This window comes from Sminthopsis crassicaudata, chromosome 2 (assembly GCF_048593235.1).
Source record: "Sminthopsis crassicaudata isolate SCR6 chromosome 2, ASM4859323v1, whole genome shotgun sequence".
Taxonomy (NCBI): Eukaryota; Metazoa; Chordata; class Mammalia; order Dasyuromorphia; family Dasyuridae; genus Sminthopsis; species Sminthopsis crassicaudata.
The window spans coordinates 336661685-336673762 of record NC_133618.1 but is presented as its reverse complement, the minus strand read 5'-3'; the positions used below and the strand labels follow the sequence as shown (position 1 = coordinate 336673762).

Genomic DNA, 12078 nt, shown 5'->3' with positions numbered 1-12078 from the left:
GCTCTAAAATGTGTGCTCAGCTGCCAATATACCGAGGGCTAACAATAATACAGAGGCTTGTGGAAGCCGGTGATACGTATTTCCCCTCAGACAGTGTGTTTTCAGGAAAGTGTGGTTGCCCAGTAGGGACAGTAGGAAGTGGGGAAAGGATAAGAAAAACTGAATTGTGGTTGGGGGCTAGTGACTTTTTAAAATTAGTGGTTCTCAAACCTTTTTTTTTTTTTTTTTTTTTTGGCTTGTGGCGTGGTATTCTTTGTATCAAAGACTTTCCATACACTGAAAGTTTACATTGGCAACACCAATAATGAGCGGGCTGAGCAATTTTGTTTGTGTATAGGAATAGAGCACAGGCCTGGAGTAGGAACTCTCATCTTCCTGAGTTCAAATTTGGTTTCAGACATTTTCTAGCTATGTGACCCTAAGCAAGACCATGTTTGCTTCAGTGTCCTCATCTGTAAAATGAATTGGGGAAAGAAATGGCAAACCATTACAATATCTTTGTAAGAAAACTCCAAGTGGGATCATGAAGACTCAGAAGTGATTGAACAACAGGACAACAACAACAAAGTGTTTTATGTAGCTTTATAAGGTTGCATAGTTCTTTTATTTCATTTGATCCTCAAAATAGCAGTATGAAACGGGTGCTATTATCTCCATTTTACACCTATGGAAACTGAGGATAGAAGTTTAATACTCTACCCTATGTTATATATAAGCTTAGGAGTAGCTGAAGCAGGAATCAAACTCATGTTTTTCTGATTCCCAAGTCATTGTATTTTGCTGCCCATCTATAAAGATTCTTTTGTTTGCGGTAATTAAACATGAAGAATTTCATAGCATGTTCAATAAAACTCAAAGCAGGCCCTTTAAGAATCTATCTGTGAGTGAACCTAAAAATTGTATGGGAACTTTTCCCCAGGGATGCATACACTGCATGATAAAAGTTTTGTATGTCTCTAAGGAAACCTTTTCTTAACATAGAATAATCCATAAATCTTTGTTTTGTTTCCTAGTTCTAGGACATCACATCCCCCATCCATACCCTATAGCTAAGGAAAACAGTAGTGGGAAATTTGCCAGCTCTTTAGTTATGTTTGCAACAGTTGTCTAGACTAAATTTCAGAAGCTAACCAAAATTGAACCTAGTTAGTAACTGAATTAGAAACTGCCTGGAAATACTGGAAACTAGAAGCTCAGTAGGCAGCTTGGTACAATGGAAAGAGCATTGGCTCTAGTAGACTTTGATTCAAATACTGCCTCTAATACTCGCTACCTGTGTATCCAACCTTCTTGGGCCTCTGATTCTTCATTTTTAACATAAGAAGGTGGTTACATGGCATTCATTGTATAATTTTTAGAGTTATCCCTTCAGCCACTGAGTGAAAGAAAATCCTCATTATTGACTTGCTTATAGGTAGAAAATAGCTCATTATGCTCTCTTTATTTTTATTTTTTTTTAACCAAATCAAGATATTTATTTATAATTTTTTTGACAGTATATATGCATGAGTAATTTTTTTAAAACATTATCCCTTGTATTCATTTTTCCAAATTATCCCCTCTCCCCTCTACTCCCTCCCCTTAATGACAGGCAATCCCATACATTTTACATATGTTACAATAAAACCCAGATACAATATATGTGTGTAAATACCATTTTCTTGTTGCACATTAAGTATTAGATTCCGAAGGTATAAGTAACCTGGGTAGATAGACAGTAGTGCTAACAATTTACATTCACTTCCCAGTGTTCCTTCTCTGGGTGTAGTTGTTTCTGTCCATCGTTGATCAACTGGAAGTGAGTTGGATCTTCTTTATGTTGAAGATATCCACTTCCATCAGAATACATTCTCATACAGCATTGAAGTGTACAGCGATCTTCTGGTTCTGTTCATTTCACTCAGCATCAGTTGATCTAAGTCTCTCCAAGCCTCTCTGTATTCCTCCTGCTGGTCATTTCTTACAGACATTATGCTCTTTTTAAAAGTATCCAGTTTTGTTATTATCATCATCATCTCATTTGACCTTCACATCAAGCTTTAATTTCCTCATTTTAAAAATTAAAATTAATTTAAATAATTAAAAAATTATAAAACTAAGTCCCAGAAAGTTGTACAGTAAGTCAGACCTGAAGCAGGACTAGAATACACATTTCTTGGTTCTTCTTCTAGTGTTCTTTCTGTTATAAATGCTGTCTCTTAATGGTGTTTATGGTGACTCAAGGACAGTTATCCATGTTGCATCTTTTCCCTGACTTGGATCAATCTTCTATCAGGGCACTGAAGATAAGGGGTACTATATAAGAGGTAATACAGTCTGGCTGGAGAATAATAGGGAATTTCTCTCATTTCTCACCCAAGACCTGCCTAAGAGGTTGGTTTTTTCCATATGGAAGGGAAGAGGGAGAAATCTCATTAGGTTGCAGATGGGTTTTATTGTTTGTGCAGGTACTGCTTAGTAGGTTGGAAAAGAACCTATGTAAACAGTTATTCATCCTTCTATAGAGGTCAGCCAATATCTTGGACTTTGGTTGCTGTTTTCAATTTGTTGAGGAGGGTAAACATCAGAAAAGGGAATGGGGAAGGAAGAGAGTCCAAAAGTGGACCATTCTTAAAGCTGCAGAGTCCTAGAAATAATAGTGGAAATACTTCTCCAGAAGAGAAAAATTCCAGCGAAGAGCTATTTCTAAAAAAGTACTGACTAATTTAAGGAGAATTCAGTGGGGAGAAGCATTACATTAGCTAGCACTAGGCAAGTCAGAACCTCATGTTTTGAGTGGACTAATTATGTTATATACATATCTAGGAAAACACCTTTTTGCTCTTTGTTTTAGTACCCAAATCTGTGACTGGCTGAAACTAATCTTTAGCTTTCAAAAGCTTCCTGGGCTGTACTGGTTTTGTGACTGAGATCAAGTCATACTAGATAATTCATTCAAGCATTTATTATTACAAGTACTGCACTGAGTGCTTTATTAATATTATGTCATGATCTTCACCACAACCCAGGAAGGAAGGTGCTATTTTTTCCCCCCATTTTAAAGTTGAAGAAAATGAGGCAGACATATTAAGTGAATTGTGACTACAATACGGTATCCAAAATAAATACCAGTGAATCCTAAGCCACATCTATCTCTACTATTACATCACTACAAACCATTATTTGTAATATTGTAGATATATAACTAGGAGGGATCTCAGAACCTATGTAGTCCAACCTCCCCATTTTTACAGATGAGGTAATTGAGAACCAAATAAGATTAAATAACAAGGTCAAGAAGGTAGCAAGTATCAGAGGTAATATTTGAATCCATTTACTCTGATTCCAGAATCAGGGTGTTGTGTTGTGTTATGTTGTGTTGTTTTGTTTTTTTTTCTCTTTTCTCATTGACAGCATTAATCACATGTTATGGGAGTCAGAGCTATAAAACCAGTTGTCTGAGAGTCTGGGAAAAGAGGGACTTAATTGATGCCTTATAGTCCAAATTGAAATTTTTCTGAAAAGGGAGGGTAAAGTCATTAAACAGAGCAACTGAATTTGGTAAGAAAGGTTGCAGTTTGAGAGAGGTAGAGCACTCTTTGGGTGGGAAGAAAAAATTATATTACTTGGATGACCTATCGAAATAGCTTTCTAAGGAAAGAGATTTCCTTGAAAACTCTTGTGTTTTTTTTTTGTTTGTTTGTTTTGTTTTGTTTTGTTTTGTTTTTTTAACCCCCCCTTCTTTTAAGACCTTAAAATGGCTGTGCTTTTGGCACAGAGAAGCCAGGACTATAAAAGGAGAGGGTCCTTCATCAAGGTGTCTGGAAATTAGTTCCTGGGCATGACTCACTCTCCAACCTTGTCCTAATAAGGTAGTGACTGTAAGAAAAGCAGAACCCAGAAAGCTAAGTTTAATTAAATTTGATCTTTCTTAGGAAAGATTTCATTGTGGTCAATACCCTTTAGCTGTCTGGGAATCCAAACTTGTAGTTTCACACAAGGAAAGAAAAATGTCTTTCTTGGGTGGATTTTAGCATTAATCAGCTTCTGGGAATGGATTGCCAATCAACAATATTACCTCTTTCCTTCCCTCCCTTCCTGTCTGCCCCCCTTCCTCTGCCTAACTTCCTTTTACAGACTAATAGTGAACATTAGCCAGGATCTTACCCATGAACATGGATTAGTTTGTGGGGTTTAATTTAGTATCCTCAGCATTCATCATTCAGCAAAGAAGAAGGGTTACACTATCCCTTGCCATTGTTCTTTTAGAAGAAAAGAATTCATGTTTTTCAGATTTAGAAAAATCACAAAAAAGTGCATTCATATCTTAAGCAGGTTTTTCCTGTTGTGTTCTATGGATCATGCTGCCTAGCAGACCATCAAGCCAGTATTGGACAATAACCAATGGAACATGAGCACCTGTTTGCCAAATGCTTTGAGTCATGGAAACCTTACAGCTTTAGAGCTGGGAGGCTCTTTACAAAATTGATTTGCTAAACTTAATTACTACAGCCTTCTTAGTGTATAGATAAGTAAACTAAGGTTCAGAGAAGTCCTATATACTCTACATATCTATCTTTGCCAAGTGTCTCAAGAATATTTTTCATACAGTGTGGAGTAATGGAAAGAACTTTGGCTTTGAAATCAAAAGACTGTTCAAATCATATCTCTAATAATTCATACTTTGGTCAAATCACTGAATATCTCAGGGTCTGAGTTTCCTCATCTATATGAAGGAGGGCATAGGTTCATATGAACCTCCCTCTTCCTCATTTATAAAATGGGACTTTTGGATTAGATGCCTCAGAGATCCCTTATATCTCTATATCTATGATTTTTTTCTATAATTGATCTTACAACAATCTGGAAAGCCCAGATTGAATTTAGGGTATTGGAAGCTATAAATATTTACTCCAAAGTGGTCAGTAGAGAATTTGCTGGTCTGATGTGTTGTTGAAATATGCCTTGATAGGGACAGCTAGGTGGCGCAGCGGATAGAGCACCAGCCCTGAATTCAGGAGGACCCAAGTTCAAATCTGGTCTCAGATACTAAACACTTCCTAGCTGTGTGACCCTGGGCAAGTCACTTAACCCCAGCCTCAGAGAAAAAAAAAAAGAAAAGAAATATGTCTTGATAGTTATCAAGTATATTGTTAGATTAATTCTTATTTTTTTCTACTTAATTAATAGAAGTAGAGGGAGGTAAACATAGAAAATTGGCTTCAAAGCCAGAATACTTATTTTCATATTCCATCTCTGACATATAGGCTGTGTGACCCTGGACAAGATCTTAACCTCTCAGTAGTTTTGGCAACTCTGTCAGCAGTACCAGTGTTGATAGAAGTATTTCATCACCCCAATAATTGAAAATACAGGTTCATTTTCTTTCTCTATTTTTTATTTTTTTCTCAATTACATGTAAAAGTATGTTTTTAAAACATTTTTTAAAAATAACTTTTGAGTTCCAAATTTCCTTTCCTCTCACTCTTTTGAGAAAGCAAGCATTTTGATATAGATTTATACAAGTGCAGTCATGTAAATTATTTCCATATTAGCCATGCTGCACATGAAAACAGACTTAAAAAAAAAAACTAAGAATAACAGAGTTTAAAAAGTTTGCTTCAATCGCATTCAGACTCCATCAGTTCTTTCTCTGGAAGTCCTTCAGAATTGTTCTGGATCATTATATTGCTGAATTTAGTTAGCCATTTAGAGTTCATTGTACGATATTGCTGTTATAGTGTACAATGTTCTCCAGATTCTGTTTTCTTTACATCAGTTCATATGGCTTTAGAGGTTTTTCTGAAAGCATTATGCTCATCATTTCTTATAGCATAATAGTGTCCCATTACATTTTGTATCACAACTTATATAGCCATTCCCAAATTGATGGATATCCCTTCAATTTCCAGTTCTTTGCCACCGAAAGAATAGCTGTTATCATCTCTACTCTTTACAATAGAAATACAAGGTCAAATTTCACCCGTGTTGTATAAGATCCAGTACACAAAGTATCATAGTGAAGAAATGTACAGCTTCTTATTTGACATTGCATTCATACTTACCTGTATTTGTAAAGTATCCTGAGATCATTTTATCAGAGACTTTGTAAAGTAGGTATTCAACATTTCTCTTCCCTTTTACCATCTGCGCTCCTGTCATCTGATCCCTGTGATGCTCAGGGTCATCAGTACAACAGTCCTACAGCTGGGGTACATGAGGGGAAAAAAAAGGTGGCTCCTCTGAAAGCTGAGGAAGATGTACAAGGGTTAAAGAGTTACCACTTCCCCTGGGAGCTGAACTGTTGATGTTTGCTTCTATTGGTGGTTTTGTGCCCAATTCCCCCTGAGAATTTGCTTCAAGGACACTGCTGCCAGCTGCTATTGCCCTCAATATCCTTATTTCCAGTCTCCCTTCTTCTCTTTTTAGTAAAGTTCTATTGTCAATTTAGGAAGCGTGATAAAAGTAAATGCTGAGTGGTGAAAGGAAGTAGGGGGCATCTGGAATTGTCAGATAAAACTGGAGGCTTAGCCACATTGATGAGGGAACATGGAGTGCTGAGGTGATAAAGTCATTCATTTACATCTATATTTATAGCCTTCCTTGTTAAGATGATGGATTCTTGAATTTCTAAAGTTCTGGAAGGACACTGTCTTTTGTGGAAGGTGAGAGAAACAGCCATTTCAGTGGTCTCTGAGTCAGTTCAGACTGCCAAGGGCAGAATTCTACATTACCCTGCGGCATTTACCATATAGTCCCCCCCCAACCCTAGTCCAGGGGTTCTCATCCCTGACCCCTTAAAAACCCCAACATATCCTTACTCCATCTCTTAAGGGATTCAAATCTTGACTCTAAGCTGTCACCCAAGACCACACAGATATTAATAGCATAACAAAGTCATTCAATTTCTTTAGACTTGATTTATTAAATGAGGGCATTGGACCATTTGGCCTCTGAGTCCCCTCCCAGCTCTCAATCTATTATCCTATGATTCCAAAGTAGACATGCATCAATTAGATTTATACAACTTACACCTGATGTCCAAAGAAGAAATTGCCTGAAAATGTGTCTAGTCCTGGACAGTTAGGTAAGAGAGCCAGGTCTGGAGTCGGAAAGCCTCATCTTGTTAAATTCAAATCTGGTCTCAGCTATGTGACCCTGGGAAAGACATTTAACCCTATTTGCCTCTATTTCCTCATCTATAAAATGAGCTGTAGAGAGAAATGACAAACCATAGCAGTATCTCTACCAAGAAAACTCTAAATGGGTGTTGGACATAACTGAAATAACCAAAAACAATAATAAACGAGATTTACCAAAAAAAAGAGTATTACAGACAATTAGCCTTGGTTTCCTCATTGGTAAAATGTGCTAGAAAAAGAAATGGCAATCCACTCCAGTATTTTTGCCAAGAAAATCCCAGATGGGATCACAGAGTCAGGCATGATGACAACAAGAACAATGACTAATCTTAGCTATGATGGGAAGTTCTGTTACTGATGTCATTGCATCTATCATCCTCCCTCTCTGTTATCTTCAGTTTCTCCTCATGTGCTAGCTCCTTTCTTGGTGCTTATCATGTCAGTGTCTTCTCCATATTTTAAAAAACAAATGAACAATTCAAATCCTTATTTAATCCTAACATCCAACTAACAAAATCTAACATTTCTCTTCTGCCTTCTGTCTACACTTGGTGACTCCACTCACATGTTCCTAAAACCTGCAGTCTGACTTCCAACCTCATCATTCGAGTAAAGCTATTTTCTTCAAACTCAGCAACGATCTCTTATTGACAAATCAAATCATTTTTTTCTCAAATCTCTTTTCTTTGATCTTTATGTAGCATTGGACATCAATATTCATCCTTTTGTCCATAATACTCTTCTAAGTTTTTGTGAATCTTCTCTTTTATTATTTTTTGGTCATTTCAGTTGTGTCCAGCCCCAATTTGGGGTTTTCGTGGTAGAGATATTGGAGTATTTGTCATTTCTTTCTGCAGCTCATTTTGCAGATGAGGAAACTGAAACAAATAGGATTAAGTAACTTGCCCAAGGTCACACAGCTAGTAGGTATCTGAGGCCAGATTTGATCTTAAGAAGATGATTATTCCACATGTGAGGTTTGGCCCACTAAGTATTATGGCACCTGGCTCCTCTTGGTACTATTTAGTTCAGAGAAATCTGGAAGAACTAAAATAGGGTAGATATGTATCTAGAGAAAGAACTCTGGAGATTGAATATAAATCAACTATGTTCATTTCTTTTTTCTTTTTTTCCCTCCCTTCTCCCATGGTTTTTCCCTTTTGTTTCCATTTTCTCTCACAACATGATTCATAAAACAATGTGTATTAAAAATGAAATTTAAAAACAAGGGAAAAGTATATCTTAAAGCCCTGGAAAGAAAAAGAGTCAATCTAGCTGTGTCCTTTAGAACAAGGTGTAATGCCTGGGGTACAAATGGTTGGCTGGTCTTTTAGGTGAGTTCAAAAAGGAAGTGAATAGTCATGCTCCTTGCCCTTCCTATTTGTTGCTGAGAGTAACTACTTGATTATAGAAGGAAGTTTCTTAATCTGCTTCTCCTCTTCCCCAACAAAACTTAGTGCTTTTTGGTGATCCAAGGATGGTATTCTCAGTAAGTTTTCAAGAAGCAAAGGCTATAATAAACTAAGTGATAGTGAAGTGTTAGTATTATTCCTGGAGATGTACATCTAAAACACCAAATAATGCTAGTTTATAGTTCTCTAATGGTGAATTTTCAGGACCAAATTGTATAGGCTACTGTACTAAATATTACCTTAAAAAGAAGCAATCACATTTTTATTGTAGAGAGGGAGAGAAAACCACATAGATAAAACCAAACTGAAAGCTCTCATTTTATGTCATTAAAAGGATCTACTTACCTTCTATAGTTTTGGAAGTAAGTCCTCTTCAGTCCATTAAGACTGATGGAAGGAATCAACAATTCTACAGAGCCACTGAGATAACAGTATAAGACTAATGAGTATGAGAATACTGATCACTCTTGTTTCTCTTTCTTAGACATTCACAGCATGGTGCAATTCACACCTCCGAAAAGCGGGCACACAGATTGAGAATATAGAGGAGGATTTCCGGGATGGACTGAAGCTCATGTTGCTGCTGGAGGTCATTTCAGGTGAGACTGGAATCAAGAAATGAGTTTGAGTAACATTGAGCAAGCATTATCTAAGACAGAAGACTGAATAGGGACAAGTAACAGGTACTCATTTTGAGTAAAGCCACTTTCTGTATTACATTTAAGTTGGAGATTTGAGCCCAGATTTAGGAATACCCAAACTTCTGCCAGACTGCATATATATATTTAATTAATTTAATTAAATTTAATTAATTTCAATAGCATTTTATTTTTCCAATTACATGTAAAGATTATACATGAACAATCATTTTAAACATATTTCTATATTAGTCATATTGTGAAAGGAAAAAGTATAGCAAAAGAAAGAAACCATGAGAAAAAAAAATGTGCAAAAAGTATGCTTCAATCCACATTCAGCCTCCATATCTCTAGTCTATTGGAATTGTCTTGGATCACCATATTGCTGAAAAGAGTTAAGTCTATGATAGTTGATCATCACACAGTCGTGCTGTTACTATGTATAATTTTCTCCTGGTTTTGCTTACTTCACTCAGCATCAGTTCATGTAAATCTTTCCAGGCTTTTCTGAAATCAGCTTGCTCATCTTTTGTTATAGAACAATATTCTATTGCATTCACATATCATAAGTTATTCAGCCATTCCCCAACTGATGGGCATCCATTCAATCTTCAACTTCTTGCTACCACAAAAAAAGCTGTTACAAAATCTTTGCACAAATGGGTCATTTCTATTCTTTTATGATCTCTTTGGGATACAGACCCAGTAATGATAATCTTGGATCAAAGGATATGTACATTTTGATAGCTATTTGGGCATAATTCCAAATTGCTTCCAGAATATCTGGACCAGTTCATAATTCTACCAACAACGCATTAGTTATGAACTTGTATTTTAAAAAAATATTTTGGGTAACTATATTTCAAAATAGTTTCTTTTGTAATTCTATGTAATCTGTTTTATACATTTTAAAACATTCTTCTGAGAAGCGTTCCATAGGCTTGACCAGTATGCCAGAAGAATTTGTGATACAAAAATCTTTTTAAGAGTTCCTAGTAAAATAGGAAAGAACATTAAACTAAGAGTGGGAAGTTCCTGGCACTGCCTCTAACTGGCCATGAAATATTGGAAAAGTGGGACTCAGTTTCTTCATCTGTAAGAATATGAGGGAAATTGACTAGATGACTTCTAAAATCCCTTCTAGAGCTAATATCCCATTTTTCTTTTCTTTTTTTAAAATTTAAAACTTAAATAGGAAATAGGGAGGGGAAAAAAAAATGATGGCTAATATTGCCTGAAAATTCCAATGTGGGAAGTTCCATTGGAGTAGCTCTGCCCTACAAAGCAGAGACTTCTAAAACCCCTGAGCCCTCATTTGCCTTTGGCCCTAGACAGAAATGGTTCCTTCCTCCTCAGAAGGTTACAGGGGTGAAGCATTCCCTCATTTATTTTTAAATTGGAATTATCAGATTGTGGATCTTTGTTGTCTAGGTGATCCCAGCCCTGATCTAGAAAGAGGTTGTCTAGGTGATCCCAGCCCTGATAATGCTTTGCAGAATGAGATAGGAAAAAAGTATTGACTTAATAATAAAACAAAAATCAAGCCTGCTTGATTGGTTATGAAAGACCCAAACTGTTTTTGAGGAATGAAATCTGTTCACCATCTGTAGCCCATGAGGCTTGATTCTGTGTGAGGGGCCCTTGAGGGGGAGCACCACTATGGAAGGGCTCAAGGAAGGGCAGTCTCACCAGGATAATTGGGGCTGGCACTGAGCTGTCTTTCCCCTTTCTGACTTTGACCCTCAACTAGTAGGATTAGGTATTGAAATAGTGGTGAGCCAGTCTTCAGTAGTGGTGGAAGAATGTCATTGTCAGGAGTGGTGGTGGGATAGATTGAGAAGCACTTGGCAATGAGCAGGGGATGCTGCCCACAGTGGTTGGTTTGAAGTTTTGAGGAGAAATAATTCAGCCCTGGGATTGACAGTGGAAACAAGTTCCTTGTAGTATCTTGGCTTCTTTCTGGTCACAAAACCTATGCAAGAATTATTAGAGTTTTAAAGTTAGAAGGAGGGAGGGCAGAACTCAGTGAGAGGCAAACCTCCCATGTAAATGGCTTTTATGTGTACTTCCTGCTAAAAAAAAGCCAGGGGCCCCTTTCCCTGTTGCATAAGAACTGTAAGTTTATTTCTGTGTCTCTTTTTTGTTTGTTTTTGCCACATTTTATTGATGCCTATTGTTTTTAATACCATGATTTCCCCCTAAATTCTCCCTTCTCCCTTACTACCTCTTTTCTCCTATCTACCACTGAATCCATCCATGTAGTTCTCTCCCTCCCCTCCCCCCCAAAAAGGAGGGGGGGATTTAAGCAGAGCCAAGCAATATGGCTAGAGAGTTTGATAGCCTAGACTTCTATCTCTCTTAACTAAAGAAAGAAAAGTAAGTTTTATTTTAACTACTAACTTATTGGGCAGCTAGAAAGTTAAGGTGTACTGGGCCTGAAGACAGGAAGACTCATCTTCCTACATTCAAATCCATCCTTAGACACTCCTAATGGTATGACCCCAGGCCAGTCCCTTAATCCCCTTTCCCTCAGTTTCTTCTTGTTGAAATGAGTTGGAGAAGGCAATAATAAAACCACTTCAGTATTTTTTGTCAAGAAAACCCCAACTGGGATAAAAAAAGAGTCAAATATGACTTATATGACTTAACAAAAATTATTATTACAGTTGAGCAACAAATTAATATACTGGCCATTTTGAGAAAGTAAACGATTACATAATTTATGAACACCCCTCCCCCCCCAAAATAAAAAATGCCTTTAATCCACTATAGAAAAATCTGCATTGCTCTCCGTAAGATAGGCAGAAGTCTCTGGTGACAATAATTCTTTTCCCTGGTGTTTTAATGTTTACAATGTATTTTCCTCATGGGAACTTTTTGAGATGAGGTGGTTGATATAGATATTAT

General features: G+C 36.9%; 1 protein-coding gene across 4 annotated transcripts in view; it reads left to right on the top strand.

The window, feature by feature from the left end:
- ACTN1 (actinin alpha 1) overlaps positions 1-12078 on the top strand; it is a 131063-nt gene that overhangs the window by 66014 nt on the left and 52971 nt on the right. For all 4 annotated transcript variants that reach the window (XM_074290463.1, XM_074290462.1, XM_074290465.1 and 1 more), the window contains exon 2: positions 9018-9132. In XM_074290463.1, coding sequence (XP_074146564.1) covers positions 9018-9132 — 115 coding nt within the window. The remainder of the gene's footprint in view (positions 1-9017; positions 9133-12078) is intronic.